The 26026-nt window shown below is 35.2% G+C and overlaps 1 protein-coding gene across 3 annotated transcripts in view; it reads right to left on the bottom strand.

The window, feature by feature from the left end:
- Positions 1-26026, bottom strand: part of Syt7 (Synaptotagmin 7) — a 1055225-nt gene that overhangs the window by 246239 nt on the left and 782960 nt on the right. The window contains exon 1 of one of the 3 annotated variants that reach the window (XM_067102301.1): positions 8704-8847. The exons of the other annotated variants lie outside the window; for them this stretch is intronic. Coding sequence (XP_066958402.1) covers positions 8704-8722 — 19 coding nt within the window. The 5' untranslated portion in view covers positions 8723-8847. Of the gene's footprint in view, positions 1-8703; positions 8848-26026 lie in introns of those variants that run through there. 3 annotated transcript variants of the gene reach the window in all.

Here is a 26026-nt window from a genome sequence, read left to right as displayed (position 1 = left end):
CGCGAAGCATTGCAAAATCATCGTGTAAACCCACGTATGTCTAACTGTTTCAGTAACAATATTCTTCTTCTTCTTCTTCTTCTTAGAGAGAGAGAGAGAGAGAGAGAGAGAGAGAGAGAGAGAGAGAGAGAGAGAGAGAGAGAGAAAGAGAGAGGTATTTTCAATATCAAGGGCAAAATGCATATTCGTATGACAAGTATAGACGAACATTCAAACAATTTAGACAATTTTAATATTCATATGACTTTTGGTTCCAAACAATCTATTTTGTCCTCTCTCCCCCCCTTTAAAAAAATGCCTTCCTCCCTCCCATTAAAAAGGGCTTCCTCCTCCCTAAAAAAGGCCTCTTACGTTCCTTAAAAAAAGACACCTCCCTCCCTCCCTGAGAAAATCCTCCCTCCATTTAAAAAAAGTCCTTCTTCCATCCCTCCCATAAAAATCCTTCCTCCCTCCCCTTAAAAAGGTCATCCCTCCCTTCCCTAAAAAAAAAGCCCTCTCACGTCCGTTAAAAAAACTCCCCTCCCCTCCCCTGAAAAAATATCTCCCTCCCCTTAAAAAGCCCTTCCTCCCTCGCTCCCCGTAAAAAAAGTCCTACCTCCCTCTCACCCCCTAAAAAAAGTCCTACCTCCCCTTAAAAAGTCCTTCCTCCCTCGCTCCCCGTAAAAAAAGTCCTACCTCCCTCTCACCCCCTAAAAAAAGTCCTACCTCCCTGCTGCCCCTAAAAGTCCCCTCTCCCTCCAATAAAAAAAGTCCCCTCCTTCCCTCCCCCCTTAAAAAAGCCCTCCTCTCTAAAAAAAAACCTCCCCCTTCATAAAAAAAATCGTTTGATTTTGCCAAAGACCACCATTCGCTTCTGAGGGCGAAAGGAAAAAAGAAAGGTGATATTGATTCCTTGTGAACGTGAGTTGATCCCTGAATATGGAGAAGGGGATATCGAAAACGCATTTGCTAGATCCAGCAGCCTCCTGCCCAAGTGAGGAAAAGTGAGGTAAGTGAGAGGAGAGAAATGATATGCCGGAGAAGAAGAAGAAGTCTTCCTCCCATTACGATCTCATAAAATTCCGGCCGCAAGCAGCAACTATCCCGTGATGGTCTCTCTCAGTCCACTCGAAAGTGACCAATATATCGGTCTCGGCCCGAGCAACGGTGGGGGTGTGGGTACGATACTGGATTGGTGTTGGATGAGATCTGGGTGGCGGGGGGCTGCGTGGGTGTTCTTTGGTAAGATGTCACTTAGATGGGAAGTTGGTGATGGGGTTTCTGGAAATGGAATAAGTATCTGTGCCTGCATTTATTTTATTGACGTATATATATATATATATATATATATATATATATATATATATATATATATAAAACTGAATCATGAAGATATGGAACGTGATGAATGTATAAATAAAGGCAAATGTTACGAAGGAAAATGAAACTTCGGAGTGGTTGTTGGGTCTTTCGACACAACGGTCCTGCTAGTAAAGGACCGTTGTGTCGAAAGGCCTAAAACCACTCTGTTGTTTCTTTTCTCTTCGTGACATTTGCCTTTTTACATATATATATATATATATATATATATATATATATATATATATATATATATATATATATATATATATAGAGAGAGAGAGAGAGAGAGAGAGAGAGAGAGAGAGAGAGAGAGAGAGAGAGAGAGAGAGAGAGAGAACACGAACACACAAAGATATCACACAGACCGAGGCACAGACGCCGAGTGAACAGACTTGTCAAGAGTTACGAGAACGGAGCCAGAGGAGAATGGACAGGCAGAATGACTGACAGTTCCAGCCCCAGCAAAGAGAAGACAGAAGGGAGAAACCGCAGACAGATAGGGACGAAAACAGCAAAAGAAGCAGTCGGTCTAACAGCAGAAACAGCAACTTGGAGCTCACACAGCACTGAGCTGGAAAATAACCTGGCATGTTCAAAAACACATTGATGGAAAAGAATGTTGAATGAGCAGCAGCCAATAAATAAATACATCAATAAACAAATAAATAAATAAATAAGTAAATAAATAAATATATATATATAAACAAATAAATAGATAAATAAATAAATAGAAACTGAATATAAGTAGACAGTAGGATCGACAGCAAAAACAAAAGCAATATGAAAATGAAGCGCTATTGGGATTCGCTTCAGAGATATAAGAGATTTACAGTGGCGAGGACTTTACTGAAAGCCGAAATTATCCACATGAGTAAAAACTATAGGACCGTCAGAATTCTGGAGATCATCCTGCTAAACTATAGTCAGAAAAAAAAACCCAGGAATTCAGCAGAAAGAGCATCAGGAATTTTCACGGTCCTGTTTTTTGCTGTTTTTACTGAGACTCAAAGGGAGGAATGTCATCGTAATCAAACGAAAGTAAAAGAAACAGCAGGGCGATTATGTTCAGCAAGGGAAAAAAACAGCAAAATAACAAAAACAAACACACAAACAGCAAAAACAGCAACATCAGTGGGAACAGCAGCATCAACCAAATGCTGCATCTCAGCGCACAACATTCACGCTCGGATGCTCCTGAATGAAAGCCGATGTCATCAATGCGGTTCTGGGATTCATCGACGAGAGAGAGAGAGAGAGAGAGAGAGAGAGAGAGAGAGAGAGAGAGAGAGAGAGAGAGACAGACAGACAGACAGACAGAATCCTCCTCCTTTTCATATTAATTTAGTCATCCATTCGTTCGTGTTCACTTCTACTCTCAACATTCGGAAAATAAACCTCACTCGTGCTGTCTTTTTTTTTTTCTTTTCGAGAGAATATTGATAAGTCTCTTGCGACAACGCTGAGAGATTTTATTTTACCACGCTAAAATATATATACACCAAGTTATTTAGGTACATTATATTATTGTTTTTTTCTCGAGAACCTATTGACATTAAGTTTCGGTTAGTATACATATGTAGTTCCGTAGGCGTAAGTAATGTTTACGTATGTTACCTACGGATATAAGCATTTTACGGTATGTATATTTTACTCTCCTTAGTCATGTTTAATGCGCACATTGGTATGAATGTATGCAATTATACACAATTATACAGCTTTGCCAACTGGGACAAACACATAAACACAAGACACACAAGGAGTGAATACCAAACACACCATATATATATATATATATATATATATATATATATATATATATATATATATATATATATATATATATATATATACGTACATATACATGTACATTCGTTATTTAAGGGATATGAAATAGTGTGAGAATCACGACTCAATATATAATGAATTAAATATAGTAACTCGATATTTTACGTAACTTAATTTTTCAGTCACACAAATATAATATATATATATATATATATATATATATATATATATATATATATATATATATGTATATATATGTGTGTGTGTGTGTGTGTGTGTGTGTGTGTGTGCGTGTGTGTGAGTGTGTGTGTGTGTGTGTGTGTGTGCTGTGTGTGTGTGTGTGTGTTATGTACTGATTATTTTCCAAAAGTGTTTTGTTTTGAAACAAAACCAACAAAAAAGAACAGATAAGAGTCAGTTTCTTAGGGAAAAGATATACCTAGCGCTCAATGGGAGGTAGATTCCTACACAAATATTCGCCCTTTTACTAATGGATCTTTTGTAAAACCCTGTGAAGGAAGCTTCCCATATACCACACGCTTCAAATACCTACACAGAAGGCTCATCAGCTACGCGTCGAACTCCCTAGAAACACTGCACCGTTCAAATATTTACTTATTTGTTTTTTAGCACGGAATTCACTGAGTGGATGGTACAGGCCGTTCCTTTTTCCAATACCCTTTCACGTCATCTATTCAGACTTTCCTATCTTTCTCCATTCTTTCCACATGACCGAACAATCTCAAAACCTGATCCATCCTTTCAGGTCCGCTACGCTTTTGACAATTCCTACGTACCTTCATATTTCTCACCTATTTCTACTTTTATTATACCAAATAAACTGTGTAAACAGATAATTTCTACAGTTTGTTTCTCACCCTTTTATGATTTCCTTAATTAAGCCATATACTACCTTAAACGAATCCTCTCTACGGCGTAAATTTGAACGAAACAGGATTAGAAAAAAAAAATACTTTGACGTAATAGAAAGTGACTGAAGTTAAGTCGTAAACGGATAATCAGTAGAAGTCAGTTTAGCTCTACTGATAAAGTATATATTACTTGAAAGAATGTAATGAAACGCGCTGCAGTACCTAATACCGCGCATCAAAAGGGGAAAGGAAATCTCAGCAGGACACAATATCCAAAAAAGTTCAAGTACTGTGCACGTAATTACCCATAAATCACATCTAGACTAATTCCCCCATACGCACATGTATGAAATTTAACAGTATAATTAAAGAGGGGACAAACAAGTTGCACAAAAACACATATAACTACATACATGCGCAGTCGCTCACACATGGATATATATACAAACACAAAATGTATGTATATACGTTTTCGCCTACACACACTTACTCATTCCCACCATACTTGCATGTATCAAGTAAAACAGTATTATCTAAGGGAATATATAAACATAAGCTGCCCGCAAGCACACATAAGTACATACACATGTGTGCGGTCACGCACTCATATATACACATATACAAAGATGTATATATACGTCTTCCTCTACATACCCATACTCATTCCCCCATACGTAAATGTATCAAATAAAACAGCATAATCCAAGAGAATATGAACATACATGCACACAAACACATAACTACATATACACACGAGTGCGCTCACACACTCATATACATACATACATACATACATACATACATACATACATACATACACAAATATATATGTATATACGTTTTCCTCTACGGCAAGGGGATGCAAGCCACGAAGCCTTCTGGTGATTTTTGTATCACGGAGTCGCCACTAATTAGCATCGTTTCATTTTCCATTATCCAGCGTGATTAAAGGAGTTACGGTCGTGGCCTCACATAAGTGGGCTCATTCATTTTTAAGGAGCCACTAACCAGTGAGTCCAAACCACTACATAAACATCACAAGACTTTCTTCTACCTGGTTTGTATTTCTATGGACGAAATGATCAAAGGAAATTTGGGTCGTTCATAGATTATAAAGTTGGCTGGGGAGTTCGTTAAAGATAAACGTTAGTTTGTGATATTGAGTAGAGCCTCTTAAAAGAGGTAAAATATCATGAAATAATTTGGAAGGAAAAGAAATTAAAAGCGGATATTAACAAGAGCGTGGTTATAAGTGAAACGTGGAGACAGGAAGATGGGGCATTGACAGCTGGTATGGATGGGAAAATTGAAGGCATCTGAGAGTAAATGTAAAGGATGATGGCGGAAAGAGATACAAAGAGAATCACATGGGTGAAGCACAGAAGGCAGTAGGATCTCTGCAAAACAGTTGAAAGAGAAGAGAAGAGAGAAAAATAAATTCTGGGTTGTAAGAAGGGGTTGTGTGACTGTTCAACTTAACTGAAAGGAAAAACAGTTGGAAGATGCTCAGCTGAGTTATTCACGTAGCATTAATAGCATGTGGGTGGTTGAAAGGGTGAGACCTATACGGAGACACATACGGCGGACTGGTAAAAAGGTTAGCATAGGTGAGAAGATCGATGGAAGTGTTCTGAAGTGGTTGAGTGACCGAACGAGTGAAAGGGGAACGACAGATTGGTAAGAAGTGTTTATTTTGGAATTTCTTGTGGGAAGAGAAGAGAAAGACCCTTAAAATACTGTGTTACACACCGCGGAAGAGGTACTAGAACGGAAAGGTGGTAACATCCAAGAAGACTGAGACTATGTGCAAGAGCAGGGAAGAGAGACAGATGATTTAGAGAATCGATAAACTGGTGATGAGATTTTATGAGCAGGTAGGACTTTTCTGTGTCGGTAAGGTGAAACAGATGATGTTGTGGAGGGTTTTAACATTTAAAGGAGAAAATGTCCTCTGATTTTTTTTTCTGGAGCCACTGCCTTCAAAAGGAATACTACCCTTCATAACCGTAGGCCGCAACCAGAGAAGCTGAACAACATTGAGTCAGTTCAGTACTTGGATGGGTAATCAATAGGGCATGTCACATACACAACCCATAACTAATAAACAGAAAAATGAACCTTAACAAATCAAGCAAGAAATATTCTAATGAACTTCTCGAGAGCAGACAAAATTAATCCACCTTTTTCAATATGGACGTCATAGCGTCAATAGGGAACTAATTCCACATTCTCCAAGTTACTGGAATGAATAGTTAATCAAAGCGGTTGGTCCTTCATGCTGGAAATGCACACGGTGTTTATATACATACATACATACATATATTTATATATGTATATATGTAAATGTATATATGTGTATGTATGCATGTATGTTTATATATATATATATGCATATATACACATTGCATATATATTGCCTAACAAATCATAGCTACATACACACGTATATGTTCAATCAAGCTTATTTATACACACACACACGCATATATATATATATATATATATATATATATATATATATATATATATATATAATATATATTTAAGAGATGTTAATAAGCGTTACCAAAAAAGAAAATGTTATGTTTGTTATCAGTCTTATTCTATTATGATTTCTTTAAAATACATAGATTAAACCCCAATATACATACATAGGTATTTACACAAATAAATAAGAAAAAATGCCAACATACACACATATCGATTATTTACATCCTATGCAATGTGAATATTTGGCACACATGCACACACATTGGCATATAATATACTATATATATATATCTATATATATATATATATATATATATATATATATATATATATATATATATATATATATATATATATACATATATGAATGTGTGAAAGAAGATGTATGAATGTGTGTCTGTATATAAGTGTGTATGTATGTATCTATGTCTTTTACATGCACAAAATTTGTCGATCTGTTGGCAGTCACTCTATCTAACACACGCATTTTATTTATAACTACATATATATGTACAAATATATACATACATATGCAAATTAAATTGTGTATATTAAATACACATCTATTAACACACGATTCTATTTATTACATGCAGTGGGAACTCATTTAGGTACCGGAAAATATTTTAGGGGGTTGTTTAAAAATGTTTTTTTTTTTATTACGATTCCTCTTCGGGAATTCTATGTCAATTTTTTTCTTGTTGTTGTTGTTGTTTTTTTTTTTTTGTCCTGTGGAATTTTATCCTCGTCTGGTTCCACCACTCTTTCCGGTGGAATTCATCTGGGTTCAATCCTTTGGCATTATGTTCCGTCAAGCTTAGGAATATCCTTTTTTTTCTTTGCCGGTAAACATTTTTTCTACATTTTAAACATTTTTTTCCGGATTTCTCTCATCTCTTTCTTCTTTGGGATTTATATCTTTTGGAATTTAATCTTGTCTTCTTTCTTTTTTTTTTTGTCTTCTACAGAAGTCATCTTTCTGTACTTACTGGGGAATTCTTGAGTTCATCGTTCCCTTTTGTTTAACGGAAGTCAATCTTATTTATCGACTTAAGCTGTTTATCAGATAAAGTCAAATTCCCATCCTTCTTCTTCTCCTAATCATTCTCCTCGTTGTCATTTTTTTTTGCCTTAATTCTAAAAAAAAAAAAAAAAAAATTCTCTCACCTACCACACATCTTTTACCCAATATTCCTGTCATTCACACTCCTCCCTATTCATTCATGTTTTGTTTCATATTCTTGTCAGAAGAATGCACGCTATAAAAAAAAATAATTCCGTAGTTAGGTGGTAATACTATAATGTGTCGTTTTGTAAAAAAAGATAAGTGGATGAACTATGATATTACAATGGAAGAAAGATAATTTTATAATTGCTCTCACTCAGTCTTCATTAAACCAGGGTAACACGGGGATGCATCATTCCACTACAGTTCCCCGCTTTGCTTCAAAATGTCCCGAAAAAAATTACCGTTGGCCCATTTCATCAACACTAATATTTCAAGTGTACTCTTGATATTACTTTCCCATGTCCGTGATTTTAAGACACTGCTCGTCAACATAGTTGTTCGCTAATTTCCACGATTTGTGTTAAGAGCAAATCGCACTTGAAAGTGGCGAGAGTTTACCTGGATTTATCTGCTTAATCTATTTTCCAACCTCTCACTATTTCATTTTACTTTTTTCTTTTTCCTTTCAGGCCACAGAATCACTCTGCCATATTTTCCGGGAATTTTCTTGCGTATTCCACTGAATCTGTTAGATTATTATTTTTTTTTTCGCTTATACATTTATAAGCGTTTGTTATTCGTGGTTCAAAGGGACGAACAGGTAAATAAAATTTTCCAATTTGAAACATTTAAATTGGCGTAACTATTATTAAATGCACTCCTCAAAAAGGAGTTAACGCAAGACATTGCTCAAAATACGGTTCATTTGATTTCTACCGACATGAATCTTTTCCTTTAACACCACATTGTTTTTCACAGCATCCAGAGGCCAACTGTCTACAATTTTACCGCGATTATTTCCACGTTGTCACCGAAATCAGATACCGTAGCGCGAACTTCATTAGCGAATAAAGTTAACCAGTCAGTGTACATCCATGTGGCACGACGCCGAAGTTCTATGAACTTCGCCAAGGTGTTTTCATTCCCTACGTGCCTTCCCAAACAACTTAAGGCCTGTGCTTTAGACAGGTAACGCGTCCATCTCACCTGAGTAAGACTTTCCCATGACCTCCCTCTTCTTTGTCTCGAGCGCCACTGAGCCCTTCACCTGTGGAGTCAAACCCTTTAAACCTGAGGGCCGACCATCCCCTAACTGACAAATAAGTCGGCGACGACGAAATTCATCCGACTCGGTCCCTCTCTCTGTCTGTCTCCTCTCTCTCTCTCTCTCTCTCTCTCTCTCTCCAACACTTGGCGCCTACATTGCGCAAGAAAGCTCATGTAAATTGCCATTTCAGATGAATATTTCCAGTGACGATGAGTCGCTGCAAAAGTGATGTGGCGGCATAACGTTGTACCTCTGGTAGATTTCCTCTCGCGGTCTAGATTCAACCGCTCTTACGCCAGGGATTTTTACCTCCGCACGCGGGAACCGGAGAGTAATTCCAGGTGTAAATACGTCGTCTAATACCAATAACAGGCCCCATAAATATTCACAGAACGCTTAATGAGCAAGCGGTAAACATTCATTTACGATGTGCGTTGGAATAATTAGGAAATATTAATGGGAATGCCATCTTCATTTGCATCTTTATGGGAGAAGGACGAATTTCTCCAACGCGAGTACTCCCACCCCCCTCTTCTCTACGTAGCACATATCCCCCTCCCCTCCGGTCCAACACCCCCCCCCACCCCTTCCCCCAGCCTCCCTTTATCTCCAAAACAATCTTACAGCTTTTGCCGTCAACAGCCGCTGTTATGTCTCTTCATCGTTGTTTATCGACTTTATTGAATTCATCAACTGCAAAAACCTAATCGCCGCTATCAAGTTGACATTTTCCGTTAACAAAACGCTACGGTTTATGGTTTGTTCAGTTACAATCACACACACACACATATATATACATATATATACATATATATATATATATATATATATATATATATATATATATATATATATATAGATTTATATATATACATACATATGTATATATAATATATATATATATATATATATATATATAATATATATATATATATATATATATATATATATATATATATATATATATATATATATATATATATATATGTATGTGTGTTTTGTGTGTACTGTAAGCACTAGCAAGTAAACGTTCAAACTGTTAAGACTAAAACTGATGAGAGAGAGAGAGAGAGAGAGAGAGAGAGAGAGAGAGATCATTTCCTTTTTTACGGCAACTACCGACGACTTGTCTAAGTACATGAAATATAATTAGACACGAAACGATGGTTTTCATTAGTAACCTTTTCGACAGTTCTTCTTGAATGCTACTTATGCCTTTTCCTCCTTATCATTATTTTCCTTCTTTCTTATACTTTTCTTCTCATTTGAATTCGTCCTCTTTTTCGACAATAGCTTCTTGCTTCTTTTATTTTCCCCTGTGACATTATTCTTCATCTATCTCAAGCTTACCACTATTCTTCATTATTTCCCCAAAATTACTTTTTATTTCTTAATCTCTATAAGTACTGCTAACTACAATCTTTCATGTCTTATCTTGCTTCTTACCACTCTAACGTTATATTTTCTGCAACATTACACCACAAAAATTATTTTTAATCCTTCCTCGTCCTTTTCTCTACAATGCTGAATTTTCTATCTGACAAAACTGTTTTTTTTTTGCCAAAGCTCTCTAAAACCATTTTTTTCTTCTTTTATTATCTAACATTGTTTTTCCTCATTCACATTCTAACACTATTTTTCGCTCTTCATTTCTCATAATTTCGTTTCACATTTCCCCTTAAACATTATTCTCCACTTGTTTGTCTCCCTACCAGTAATATCTTAATTCTATTTTTACCTTTCTAAATTATGCATTCAGCCAATATCAAGGCAAGTTTCAACTTTGCTAAAACGTATGTACGTGATTTACGAACATGGATCGAATTTGAGTAGGTTTTTGCATTGTGCGTAATAGCCATGAAAACAGACATTAGGAAGTGCAAGGAAATTTCTTTAGCAACAAATAATTCATTATGTACGGTAGGTCTTCTCTGATAAACTTTGCTGTCAAGGAAAATAGGGTTACAGTATACTTTAGCGTTTACATTGAATTCTTTTAATTTCTTAAACAACCTTAAACAAGTAAAAAAAAATCCGCCGAAGATTCTTCGGCGCAATCGAGTTTTCTGTACAGCGTATAATGCTGTATGAGCCGCGGCCCATGAAGTTTTCAGCCACGGCTCGGTGGTCCTATAGCGATGCCAGAAGTACGATTATGGCTAATTTTAACCTCAGATAAAATAAAAACTACCGAGGCTAGTTGGCTGCAATATGGTATGTTTGATGATAGGAAGGTGGATGATCAACATATCAATTTGCAGCCCTCTAGCCTCGGTAGTTTTTAAGATCCGAGGGTGTGCAGAAAACGTGCTGGTAGGAAAAGTGCGGACGGACGGACAAAGCCGTCACAGTAGTTTTCTTTTACAGAAAACTAAAACCTAAAACAACCAGACTTCATTACCTAGGTGCTTCACAAATTGGAAAAGGTCTCAGCGACAATAAGAAGACACTGTATTTGCTTTATTCATGAACTGTTCTAATCTAAGACCTAAGAAATAATTAGGAAACCTTGGCATCTGTTAAAAATACTCTTTTAATACATATTTCAGCTCCGTTTAAAAAATAACAAGCTTCAGTGAACTTGAGAGTTTCCTGAATTATTGATAGCTGGTTAATAGGTCTGTATGTCTGTCTTTTTACAGTGATTCCAAACTCAATCTTCAGATTCCGAGAAGTGTTATATAAATCGACAGCAATAATTTACTGCTCCGTGGGCGGGGGTGACTCGCCAATATCCAGAGAAAAGACCACCAAATACACCGCATTGTTATCCCTAGAAGTCATTTATCTAGCTACAATGGACGGGATCTATGAGTTTTCTAAAAACCGTTAAAAAACGCATTTTGTTTAAGGGGGGTGGGTGGAGGGAATGGCGAGAGGTGGCTCAAGGTTTCAGCGAAAAAATAAATAAAAATGAATAAAAACACCCTCTAGCTCTAGCCTTTCCTCCTTCCATCCTCATTCTCCGGGCTTAGGAACGCCTTCTACTCACTTCCTACAAACCTTCCTACGCCCTTTCGAAGGATTTTTTTTCCAATGTTTGAACTTCAGCGGACATAGATATATATATATGCTCGTTTCGACAAGATATCGGTTGAACACAATGGAGGCTGGAGCAATGAAACGAAGGCCCTAGTATTCAGGCTTTCCAATAACGAACGTGTAATCCACGCAGCATTAAATCTATGAACATAAAAGTATATATGGACAAAAAGCGATATGCAACACCCCACCCCACACGCACACACACACATACATATATATATATATATATATATATATATATATATATATATATATATATATATATATATATATGTATATAATATATATATATATATGTATATATATATATATATATATATATATATATATATATATATATATATATATATATATATATATATATATATATATATATATATATATATCTATATGCATGTGTGCATGTATATAGTTTATATGTTATATATATATATATATATATATATATATATATATATATATATATATATATATATATATCTATATGCATGTGTATATGTATATAGTTTATATGTTATATATATATATATAGTATATATATATATATATATATATATATATATATATATATATATATATATATATATATATATTGTAAATAGTTCAGTGTATATAGTATAGTTAAACTACTTAGAACAGCATATAGATTTGTAAATCTATATGCACTTGGATGCGGTATCGAAAAATTCTCTGAATATCCGTTAATATTTAGAAATCTGCCTGAACCTCAATTCCATATACTGTATGTATACAATACGGAAAGGAAAACAGCGTTGTGTATTTTGCACTCTTTGTCGACTGACTTTGAATAACGCTTATTCTCAGAACAACATTTTTCTGGTATGTCTTTTCATTTTGCCTTGCAGGGTTTTTTTCCGGGGGAGGGAGGGGACTGGCTTTGCCTGAGGTCATTTTACTAAGGCGCATAACCCGTTACAGAATTTCATCCCCTGAATTAGATTCATATATATATATATATATATATATATATATATATATATATATATATATATATATATATATATATATATATATATATATATATCTTCCTACATTCATAAGTCACATAAGAGCGCACATGAATATAAACTACCTAACCTGAGACGAATTCTCTACAAAAAAAGGTAAAAAAAGAAAACTGTATCGTGGTCTGAAAATATATCATCAAAGGTTTTCCCAACTTTACTGGTGAAAAGATGAGGGAAAGGTTTCAATACTGACTTTTCTACTTCCAAGAAGCTACAGTATATGATACGTCTGCCTTTTATTTTGTATTTCTTTACTTGATAATATGACTTTTCATTCCTCATACGTTTTAGTATGGCTATTTGATTATTTACCTAAAAATGCTGGAATATACTGGGAGATTTCCACAAAGAAAAAACTCCTATGAAGGAGAGCATTCCACGAAAAATATTATATTCAGGACGAACAAAAAGTAGGTGGACAGTAGTTGGAATACGGTTTGTGTTAGGGTTATATTTAACGATATTATATTTTCAGTGTCTCAAAAAGATTTAATTGCAAATGTAATAATTATTTATAAAAATTTAATTGTAATAGCTAATATAACTGCATATGTAATGTCAATATAAATGTTATCATCTACTGTCCACCTACTTTTGGTTCACCCAGTATATTTAATACAAATTTCATAATTTGCAATCGTTTATTCAAACTGAATACTCCATGAAATTCATATACAACATTATCCCAACCCGATTTTGTCTAAATTATTCTGATAATATAAGTCTGAGAGAGAAATTCTCTGTTGCACATTATTTTTCATGACAGATGACGATTGCAAAACTTAAATGTTTTCAAAATAATGTTAGCCAGGCAAGCATGTCAAATAGTTAAACATGGGTAGCTTTGACCGTAGAGTTTATCACATCAAGCTACCGTATATGTTTCCAGCTCAGTAGAGGAAGGAGTTTTAGTAGCTTTTTTTTTTTTTTTTTTTTTTAAGAAGAAATATTGCAATGTAAATGAGTCTTGAAACAAAGGAGTTTTTAACTGGACCACTTTTTTTAAAGAATATGAAATATTGCAATGTAAATGAGGCCTAAGGTGTGAGATCATCATCAATATATAGAGACATAAAGACTACAAACTGTCAAGAAATATGAGTGTAGTGGCGCAAGTGTAAATGATGATAAATACTTCCAATCTACCAGAGAATGCACCTCAGTCATCTAGATGAATTTGAATATTTTTAATGGATATTTTCGCCAGAGTTTCTAAAATGCCCAGCTACACTGCAAACTGACAAAATCATAATGACTTCAAATGATCAATATCTGACATGCGCAAGAAAACGAATGTGACATGAATTAAAACTTCAAAAGACATACATGTCAGCTAAGAAAAACATCCAAACTTCGAGCACTAACGTGATTAAAGAGAGAGAGAGAGAGAGAGAGAGAGAGAGAGAGAGAGAGAGAGAGAGAGAGAGAGAGAGAGAGAGAGAGAGAAACCCTCCCTCCCCTTTCCGAAAAATAAACTTCCATGAAGTTCGCGCTGCACAGGAGTGGCTGAATAGAAGTTGGGCCCGAGTTCGCGGGAGTCTGGCGAGCTTTTTCGCCAAGTGGCTTGAGAAAGGAGGGGAAGGACCGCGGAGGATTGCTATTTTTATCAGAGCAAACACGACTCAGGCGCTTGGAAACATCTCCAAACACCAGGTAACAACAGTCACCGCTGAATGCCTATTGCTTATTTTCAGATTGCCCCGCTATCATTTCGGAGTGCTCGAGAGCGCAGCTTCATCAAGAAAACATTACAGGGAAAATGAAAAATTCATTGCCCCAGGAAAAGGAGAATGTGGCTCCCTACTTCAGCCTCAGGCTAAGAGTCAACAGGCTCGGACAACTTTTCTCGCTCAGTTGTATTTTTACAGATTTACAAAAGAATTGAAAAGTCAATGGGACTCACTTCTTGGGACTGGATTAAAATTTTGGGACAATGCAAACCTGTAGAGTCTAGGTGAAAATGTTTTAAAATTCACTTTTCCATCTTACAATTTTCTATCAAAAGGGAGTAAAGAAGTTCAAAAGTGTTAGTACGTTAAAACTGACACACACATGCATACGCACACACAAACATGGGCCAAATATATTTCCTTGGAATTAATATTCGATTTTTAATATCAAGTGAAATTTGTGTCAGCCTAATCCTAAAAGTCACAAAGATTTTACTCACTAAAAGTCCATAAACCTTTCATAGTTACAAACATTTTTTTCAATGACGATACACGTGTGATCAAATTATTTTTATTACATATTTTTTTTTTAATTTAGAGGAGACCACAACAAATACAGCAGTTAGTTTTCGTGCTGACTTTTCAATTTTCTTGACTTTTCTTTCTTGTATGGGACTCCTATAAATTCTACGAAGTTCAGAGCAATTGAGGCACCTGTCAGGTTATTTACATTCGTGACGTAACTTCAGTAAAATTCCACTATCTTCCCTCATATCTTGATTCTGTCATGACGATTTTCTTTCGAGACACCGAAAAAATTCGAAGTGGAAGGAATCCTAAAAAAATCGCAGTCTTTCCTAATTTCATTATATAAATGGATTCCCACATCGTTTCTGACGTGTTATTCAATCGTAGGCGTCTTTTCTATTCAGAAGGTAGGAAAAAAGCTCCTAAATATTTGATCTGCATTACGAAGAATCAATCATATTTGATGCGTGACAATGGCAGTCTAACATGAGTACGGATACTGCAGGAAAAAAAAAATCTCAAGCTCTGGCGGACACTAATTAACAAATATGAATGAACTTCGGAATCACCTTTTCAATAACGGATCTCTTCTCTCAAAACGTGTGTTTATTTCAAACAGCAAATAAAAATGGGTTGACTTTTGCTACATCGGCTTTTCATCTGTTATACGATATACACTTAACTTTCGACACAAAGTCAGGAGCCCCGTAGCAGGGTAGTGCCGTCAGTGCACTTCAGGCGGTGCACTGCAGGCACTACTTACGATTCTCTGAAGCGCCCCTTCGGTCCCTAGCTGCAACCCTTTTCGTTTCTTTTACTGTACCTCCGTTCGTAATCTCTGTCTTCCATCTTACTTGCCATCCTCCCCTAACAATTGTTACATGGTGCAACTGCGAGGTTTTCCTACTGCTCCGCCTTTCAAACCTTTTTACTCTCAATTTTCCCTTATATTTCGTTCCATTCCATACAAAGTCTGGGGGTTACGTAAAACACAAAGCTTTATTCCAAACATAATCAAAATTCCAGGTAACAGTAAAACAAAAAATGCAATAACCTACACAATGGACTGAAAGGAAACTACCATTGTTGCTAACAAAATCTCCTAATTAAATAAACTCCTTTTTTTCTTGATGTTTTCTCCTTTTGAGGTTTCGAGCAAAATTTCAAAACGTTATATAATTCTATTATTTTCTTTTGAAACCAAATAAAAAAATCAATTTATTTTACCATCTGACTTTGCTCTGCGTTGTTGGCTTCACTCTTCGTATATATTCTAAAATATTGAATAATTTCCTTCAATTTTTCCATGATATATCAAGCCTTCATTGTACAGCACTCGTTTATTGACAACGATTTTCTTATAAAATCTGGGGAAACAGAAACATAAATAACAAACTATTTGCAAATATTTAATTCATTAATATGTACACTAATACAATTCAGCTTCTTTGCATAAAAAGACCAAGGTCTCTCTTTATCCGTGACTATTGTTCCATTCTCTGTGGGCAATCTCATGGGATTAGTCCCATGCGAGACAACAGAAATAGGAAATCCGAGTCTTGTAAACACACCGGGCTATTCAGTGTACAATGCTGGCAATTATTCGCAATTCCAGGGAAAATTTTCGTCGATTTTTATACTCGTCTGATAAACAATGAAAGCATTTGCAAAGGAAAATGTTTTACGCAAAATACGTCTCATAAAGGCGTATGTGATTAGTAAGTTCTGATTAGTTCACAATACATGTGACATCAAGTTAATTAAGATCTGTGCGAGCTTTATTCAGTTATTCGGTGTTTTGGTTTTGCCCTGTATGGAATTCCTCTGTCGTGTATATATACAATTCATCTGGTTATAATGATCATAAATAAATAAGCCGGAAAATCAAACACAAACTGATTAATTTCGAGAGACGCAGCTGCTTCAAGACTGAAGGCCTTTAACGAACATCCCTGAAGCGAAGTTTTCCATGCTATTAACCCTTCAGTATTATACTTACATTTACTTATATTTTTATTTATTAATTTTCTAATAACTGATTTCCTCTTTCTGTATTTCCCATTACCTTCTGTTACTTATTTCGAATGAACGCCACATTCTTTGGGAACTTGAATTTCAAGTCAACGACCCCTTTTGGCTTGCTCCATATGAACTGGATGCATCTTCTGAATAATAATAATAATAATAATAATAATAATAATAATAATAATAATAATAATAATAATAATAATAATAATAATAATGCTTGAATGCCTTCAGTTTTTGGGGCAACTTTTTCTTCTCTCAGTGGAATCGGTCACATATTTCTTACACACAAATCGTCGTTCATATTACAATACCTGTATTTTGAGTCACGTCAATCATGCAACGCTTCCGTCGAGATACATTTGATCCACGGAGTTGTTATGAAAAATGAAGAAATTCGTGAAACCTGAAGGTTTTCATGCCATAGTGTTGTTATGAAAACTGGAGAAATTCATGAAAACTGAAGGATTTCATGACGCGGAGGCACAATGTCGAGCGCTTCTACCCCTGAAATCTCTTGGGAGGTATTTCAGTGGTTCTGAATTTCATGAAATTCTTATTCGATGTTTTGACGAGTCCAGGCAATGTTGCTTCTGACCTTCTGTCAAGTCTTACTTCCGGTTCTGAATGGTGTCAGAACTTTCGGTTTAGATTTCTCGTAATATATATATATTTTTTTCTGATTCTGATAGGTCGAGGAAATGTTGGGTTCAACTTTTTAGTAATTCTTGATTCCACTCTCCATGTGATAAAACAAAGTTCGAGCCTCTTTTCAGGTACTTAATTTACCTGAACATCTTCCTTTGCAATGGCAAACCTGAATTCAATCTATCAAAGTAAATAATTTTGGTGCTGATTTTATAGCAACCTCTACTTTGATTCTAATCTGATTATCTGGTTGTTACTTCAATTATTAACTCTTCCTTCTTGTAATCACAGAGTATATCGAATGTTTATATTTAATTCATTTTGTTTTTGTTTTCAAGTAATCTGGTTTTCCCTGCTTCCTGCTATCTTACGCAATACTGCTTCATCAACGAGGCAGAGAGAGAATATTTCCGGGCCAGTTTTTAATGAGATATTAATATTACAACGACCTTCATTAAAACGTGAAAAAAGGCTTGGGCATTTCAATCGTTTAAACTCATGCTCAACCCAAACACTTTACGAAATAGCGTCGCATTCATGACAAACGAAATCAAAAGTAAAAGCTAAATTTGGGATTTTTTCACATTTTTTTAGTTTTCTGTAAAAGAAAACTATTGTGACGGCTTTGTCTGTTCGTCCGGACTTTTCCTGTCCCCCCCGCAGATCTTAAAAACTACTGAGGCTAGAGGGCTGCAAATTATTATGTTGATCATCCACTCACCAGCAAATTGGAATGTTGATCATCCACTCTCCAGCAAATTGGTATGTTGATCATCCATTTTCCAATCATCAAAAATACCAAATTGCAGCCCTCTAGCCTCGGTAGTTTTTATTTTATTTAAGGTTAAATTTAGCCAGGATCGTTTGTCTGGCACCGCTATAGATGCCAATAACACAGACCACCACCACCGGGAGGTGGCTGAAAGTTTCATGGACGGCGGCTGAGAGTTTCATGGGCCGTGGCTGAGAGTTTCATATAGCACTATGCACTGTACAGAAAACTCGAAGCATTTTTTACATGTTTTTTTATAATTTGCTAAGTACCAGCAAAGTTTTTATTCCGATGTTTACGAATCCTGTTTCTTCCATTAAGCTCAAACTTCCGATGCCAACTCTTTAGGCATGAAAATGCCCCCACAAACGACTAAGAAAAACAACAGAATAGCAGGTGCAAATATTTGGCCTTTGACCTTACAAAAATATTTGCTTTAATGCAAAACCATAAATGTTCCAAGCAAGTATTTCCTGTATTATATTTTACGTCTGTACGTGACATGAAAATCCAATCGCGCTTCAAAAATACTCCTAATGTTTTCTAAGTGTTCTTGCAGTGAAGCATGGACAAATAATAGATGCCGCTGGTTATATAAGAAGTCTTTATATTCTACTTTCATATAGATATCAGCGTAAGAAATATAAATACATACATACATACATACACACACACACACACACACACACACACACACACATACATATATATATATATATATATATATATATATATATATATGTATATATATATATATATAAAATATATAAACGGGGCACACAGGTGTGACAGAATGGTTTTGAGCTTTATTTCCAAGCCATTCGTCAATGGTTTGGAAATAAAGTCGAAACCGGTCACGACCTACACCCGTTTTTATTTTTCACCTGTAATGTGTGATAAAATTAATCACGTACAAAAGTGATAATAATCATCATATACAATATATATATATATATATATATATATATATATATATATATATATATATATAAATATATATATATATATATACATACATACATACACATACACACACACACACACACACACACACACACACATATATATATATATATATATATATATATATATATATATATATATATATATAACATACAATATATATGAGGTCTGTTACAACTACATTAAACAATAAAAATGTATCTATCAGTTACTTATAAAAATGTAATATCATTCACAACAGCATCTGCCAACAGTACAGGTAAATAGCCGTGCGAATCGAAGAATCATCCCATTGTAATATCCAAGATTGATAGAAGCAGGTCCAAAAGAATACAAGGAATATTTATGGGGAAAGAAGGAGACATTTAACATTTAAATATTCTAAGAAAACTGAAAATTCCAAACTTAGATAATATGTATTCACGATGTATCTTTAGCATCGCGCACAGTGAAAGATAAAATACAAAAGGTATATAATAAAAAAAACAGACAGAAAACTTGCATTTCAAAAGTAAATTAACTGGATGCACAAACAAAAAAAATGGAAAGCCAATTAAAAGTCAGTAAAAGAAAGAGTTACGCCATGTCGATAAAAGAAAACAAAAATAAAAAAACTACGCCCGCTGAATAAACTAACAAAGGCTAAAATGAACAAGGCAGCAAGAAAATAAAAGGGACTTCTTCCTTGGGGAAGAAAGCAAAAGCAAACGAGCGAGAGAGGCCGACAAAATACCAATGAGTTCCACATGGAATTGAATAATGGTGAAAAAGCCTTCCTCTTTAACACTATAACTGCTCCCTCCCTCCTCCCCTAAAGCTCCTCCCCCCAAAAAAAAAAATCGCCGCATTGACCTTTCCCCATTAACGCCGCATAACAGAGCGAAGTTCTTTCAGCAGGCATGTGCAAGGAGGAGAGTTTATAGCACTTAGGAGTGACATAAATGCAGGCGCCGAGACAATGCAATTTCACTTGCAAGATGCAACATCAATACGGGTGGCAATGAATCGCCCTCACGCAGGCTGCTGCCTCTGCACTGGGAGGCCATGAGAGCAATATTTAGAGTGGGTCGCAGCTATTTAGTCATTGCAGCAGGCGTCTTCAGTCTTGATTCTTTCGTTACTTCGTTAATCTTTATCGATTTTGTTAATTGCGGGAACTATGATGGGAACAAATTATGTTAATTATGGGAACTATGATGGGAACCACACTCGATGGCAGAGGTAATCTTCTGCAGCTCAGGCAACAGAAACAAAATTAGCGATAAATACCAGTGGAGAGGGACCGTGCATACATACACGAACGCACAAAATATACATACATACGTACATGTATATATACACATACTGTATGTATATGTATATTTATATATATATATATATATATATATATATATATATATATATATATATATATATATATATATATATATATATATATATTTATACTCCCAGCATCAAGCTACGTAGACGACAAAATAAAACCGGTTGCCCGGCAAATGTAAATTAAAACAACGGCTTAGAAATAATGGAAGAGATTATTACGTTCACTCTACTTTGTTCAGAAATCACTCTGGCGAAAAAAAAAACGTTTATATTCAAACACGAAATCAAGTCATTAATAACTCTTGTTTATCTGGAAATCAAGTTAAGCGCTATTTGATCAGCCGCCAATAAAGAATGTCATCAATGTCTGTCGGGAAAGAATGTAAGAGAGGAAGAATGTAAAACGACATGACCTGTGGCACTCAGGTGCTGACCTTTTCCATTGGGACAAAGCTTCTCGGAATTAAACTTTCGGCGTCCTCTACAAAAGCGTTTGTAGCCGCACGGACCGTCGGACAATCATCAGTTCGAGAAGACCGGAATTGTTTCCGTCATTACAAATGTAAATTTTTTTTTTTAGGTCGGAGAAAAGCATTTTCGTTTAATTATTAGATGTCATTGTTTTCTTTATAACCACATCAGTCAAAAACGATAATTTCAGGCACCTCTTCCTATTGTTATTTATAGGTGTACATTTATGTACTGCGTATATATATATTGTGTATATATATATATATATATATATATATATATATATATATATATATATATATATATATATATATATATATATATATATATATATATTTATATATATATATAAATATATGTATGTATGTATATATTATTATTATTATTATTATTATTATTATTATTATTATTATTATTATTATTATTATTATCATCATCATCAAAAATAATGGCTGCTTCTACGGTATTCAATTTATATCGAGTCTTCTCTATTCTTCTTATAATCTTCTCATCAGAAGAAGAAGAAGACTTATGTAAACTGAATGCCGTGGAAGCAGCCATTATTTTCAATGTTACTGCCCTCAGAGAAGGTCTCCTCCCTTATTATTATTATTATTATTATTATTATTATTATTATTATTATTATTATTATTATTATTATTATTATTATTATTATTATACTATTATTCAGAAAATAAACACCTATTCGTATGGAACAAGCCTTCCGGGGCCACTGACTTGAAATTCAAGCTTCCAAAGATTATGGTGTTCATGTGAAAGAAGTCACAGAAGATACGTACATACATACATACATACAAAACTCTTCAAATCAATCTAATGCCATTGCATTTTTGCTTCAAAAACAGAGCCTCAATCTCTCACTCAGTTGCGCACTTAAACTATACTGGGTGAGGAAATAAAAACATTAATTGCCGTCGATGAAATTTCATTGTTCAAATGTCACCAGTTCACTACCACCTTGTAGCCCCCTTAATTGTTATCGCCTTTCTTCACTTAAATGTCATCACTTGCATGCTATCATTCATCGTTCATCGACTTAATACTTTCCATTAAACTGCCATCCCTTGAATCTCCCAGCATAACTTCCCACCCTCTTCATACCTTTCATTGCAACTCAACTACTCAACCGTTCTCCCCTTAAATGTCATCATGGAACAGTTACAGCTTGAACAGGCGTTCGAAGTCCACTCACAAAGGAAATTCGCTCTGCCCCTTTAAGTATAACTACTCCCATAAGGAATCCCATTTCATTATTCGTTGGGACTGTCGATTTGGGATGTAAAGACAAGACCCACAGTACAAATGTACCCGTCATGTCCTTCAGCAAGAACAGTAAACTGATGTTAATTATTTTCCTTGCCTGCAAAACAATTGTTCTCCCGCCGACGTCAAAATTCACAGGGCTTCAGTTTGCCTATCACTTAATCGATATTACTTGTAATGTTTTAAAAGATTCTGTTGAGCACGAATTCATATAAAGTTATTGCCAATCATGACAGGGATTACTGCAACTGTTTACCCCGTCTAGCGAGAATGTCGCATTTATAGAAACTTTTTCTATAATTGTAAGGTATTCAGAGTTTATTCGAACCTAAACGAGTACAAATAAATACATGTTTTGCCTTCTGTTGAGCCTAAAACATTGCCAAAAAATATTTAAAAGATTTATGTGCCGAAAAAAATCACGGAAAAACGTTATTCAAAGTACCTCGTTGGGATTAAAACAAAAACACAAAAAAAGTTGTTTATATGCAAACTAACAAGAGAGAGAGAGAGAGAGAGAGAGAGAGAGAGAGAGAGAGAGAATATATTTGAAAAAGCTTCGTCAAGGGTGTTGTTGAAACTGACCTCTGTTTTAAATTGCAAACGACGCGCTTGTTTTCCTTTCTGTTAAAATTGACTTATTTTGCAAGGCCAAGTCCCGTTCTATTTGCTAAGTCTGGATGCAGGCAGACAAAAGTATTTGAATTGCGCGCTACGAGAGGATACGTGTGATATTAAACAGCATTTTTGTAATACGTGCTATAGAATGTATCTCTATAATTCCTAGCCATTCTTAATGAGCTATAAACATTCCCGTAAAATTTAACATTATCCTCAAAGACTGTAGCATTTCCCTGAGAAAAACCTGGTAAAACATTTCAAAAGTCATTCAAACCAAAGTTGATGCTACTTTTAACAACTTTTATTGAGATGTACTACTTAATGAGAGATAGGAATGGATCCTTAGGGGAGAGGGAAGCTTTCATTAATTGTTATAGCTTGAGATGACGATTACAGCCCAGAACTACTTATTATACCGACATCGACCCAGGCTGACAACGGCGCCAAGCCAAGTTCGTCCCAGGTGGGACAAGGTGGCCTAGATTGAAATAGACCACGGTATAGGAAATATCACTGTGATTAGTATTGGTCATCCTTGACGGAGGTGTGTGATTTTCCGAACGCTCTTATTATCTATTACAGCATAAGATGAGTATAATAATTAACCTCTGAAATAGGAGTGGGTTTACTTTTATGGAATTCTTTATTATGATATCAGTCGTATTTCGTAAAAAAGGATCCTTACACTTAACTTTAAGTGCACATTGGTCTGCCATATCTTATTTCCTTCTATTTTTCTAGTTCCATTTCTCGTTCTATATTTTCCCACCTTACTTCACAATGATCACCTCCTGTCTCCATCCCTCTTTCGCAAAGCTCAATAGTTGCTGACAAATGACCTGTTTTTATGTTAAAATTCATATCATAATTGGTAGTAGAAAAGAGCTACAACATTACACACAATCATTTACTAGATATATAAGGCAATCTCCAGAACAATCAACAATGAATGGAAGCAAATGGGAAATATTATTTTTCACGGATATTTTAAAAAGTCACCGACAACATTTATTATTAAAAGGCTAATATTTGACAGTCTCATAAATTGTAAAAATCTGTAAAATAAAGACATGTATAGGAATAAACGAATGAAAATTGATGTGATGTGAAACTCAACCCGAAATAAATTCGAGTATAAATTTAGGAGACAATATTCGAAGCATATTCGTGAACTTGAACGCCAGCAGCGAACCCCCACACCGGTCCCACCCCTTTCTCTCTCTCTCTCTTTGATATTGTGAGGCACACATCACCTGCCAATGAACAATCACCAAACACAAGCACCAACAATGTCAGTGCGCAAGAACAAATGAACAAAACTGAACAAATGACTTCGGCAGCGGTGTGTGACAATTCTCCCAATTAGGGGACTGAACTATATAGGTCCCTATGACCTGCGAATGAGCAGTTGCACAATTTGATGAGTTTAATGAAATTTTCAGGCCAATTTAATTCTATTTCGGTTTGATGTCACCTTTTTTTTTTTAATTTGTCGAAAACACCATTCAACTTCTCTCTGTCTCTCTCATTCATTACCATCAACATAATTCGCACGACAAAATGTTCACCTATCAAGTTTAATGTAGGGTGGTTTGAAGTAAGTATGATTAAAAATAAATAACAGGGGAAGGACGAAAACGACCCAATGAAAGGGAAAGCAGCTCATTTGATAAGTGTTTGCATTAACGGTCCTTCAATCAAAAAGCTGTAAGTGCTTTTAAAGGGTTGCTGCCAATATCAGCTTCATAATGTTGCCCGTCATGAAAATATCACATAAGAGTACGGATTCGATGCTTATGAGGGGGTCGTGCGTGCGTGTGCGCGTGCGCACGAGTCCCATATTAGGTGAGCACAACTAATCCGCTAATAATGAATAACGGACGTGGACCTAAAAATGATTTCTCGAAGGGTTTCCAAAACAATCCTTGACAGAATATTCAAAAGGCGATGAAAATATTGTGAAGTTTTCTATCAGTTAGGCAATGTTTTTTTATGCTTTTTTTTACATATTACCATTAAACAGGGCCTCATAAAACCTGGGATCAGAGAGAGAGAGAGAGAGAGAGAGAGAGAGAGAGAGAGAAATTCCTTCGAGGGCTCCAGATTTTTCAGAGTCACTGGGAAAATTAGTACTTTAATTCCAGATTTCATGACGTAAGAATGCTTGCCAATATTGCGGTTACCACTTTTTTTTTTTTTTTTAAATTTGATGAAGCGTAACGCTTCTTTACCGAATTTAGATTGGTTACACTTTCCCTATTATAATGTAAACTCATCCACACTTCGCTTTTCCAAAACACAGGAATCGCGTGTAATTATTTCATCCAGTATTTTCATTTAGCATTATGTATATTCCCAGACATTCCTTCACTAACTATCGCATATATACTGTCATAAATATATGTGTATTAACCCATATCTACCTAATACTATTATTATTATTCAGAAGATAAATCCTATTCATTTGGAACAAGCTCACAGGGGCCACTGACTTGAAAGCTTTCAAAGAATATGGTGTTCATTAGAAATGAGTAACGGAAAGTAATAAGAAATACGGAAAGAAAAGATCGCTTATTAAAAAAGGAAAAAATAAATTAATAAATTAACAAATAAATACAGGAAAATGTAAGTAAATTATCAAAATGCAACGAGAATTGTATTAGAGTGGCAATACAAGAAAAAGTGCATCTCGCACAACCACATAGAAATAAGAATAAGTTTGCAATAAAAAGCAAAATTTTTTTTTAACTCCGAGAGGTTTGCCACTTTTGACGCAAAATTATTTGACTGACAAGAAAAGCCCAGTGATTTCTGAAAAGTCTTCGACAGCACTACAATGTTCGGTGTAGCGTGGGGAGTCAAGACCATCTGGGAAAAGGAAAGA

This window comes from Macrobrachium rosenbergii, chromosome 59, assembly GCF_040412425.1.
Source record: "Macrobrachium rosenbergii isolate ZJJX-2024 chromosome 59, ASM4041242v1, whole genome shotgun sequence".
Lineage (NCBI taxonomy): Eukaryota > Metazoa > Arthropoda > Malacostraca > Decapoda > Palaemonidae > Macrobrachium > Macrobrachium rosenbergii.
The sequence above is the reverse complement of the archived record's forward strand: the minus strand, read 5'-3'. Positions and strand labels throughout refer to the sequence as shown.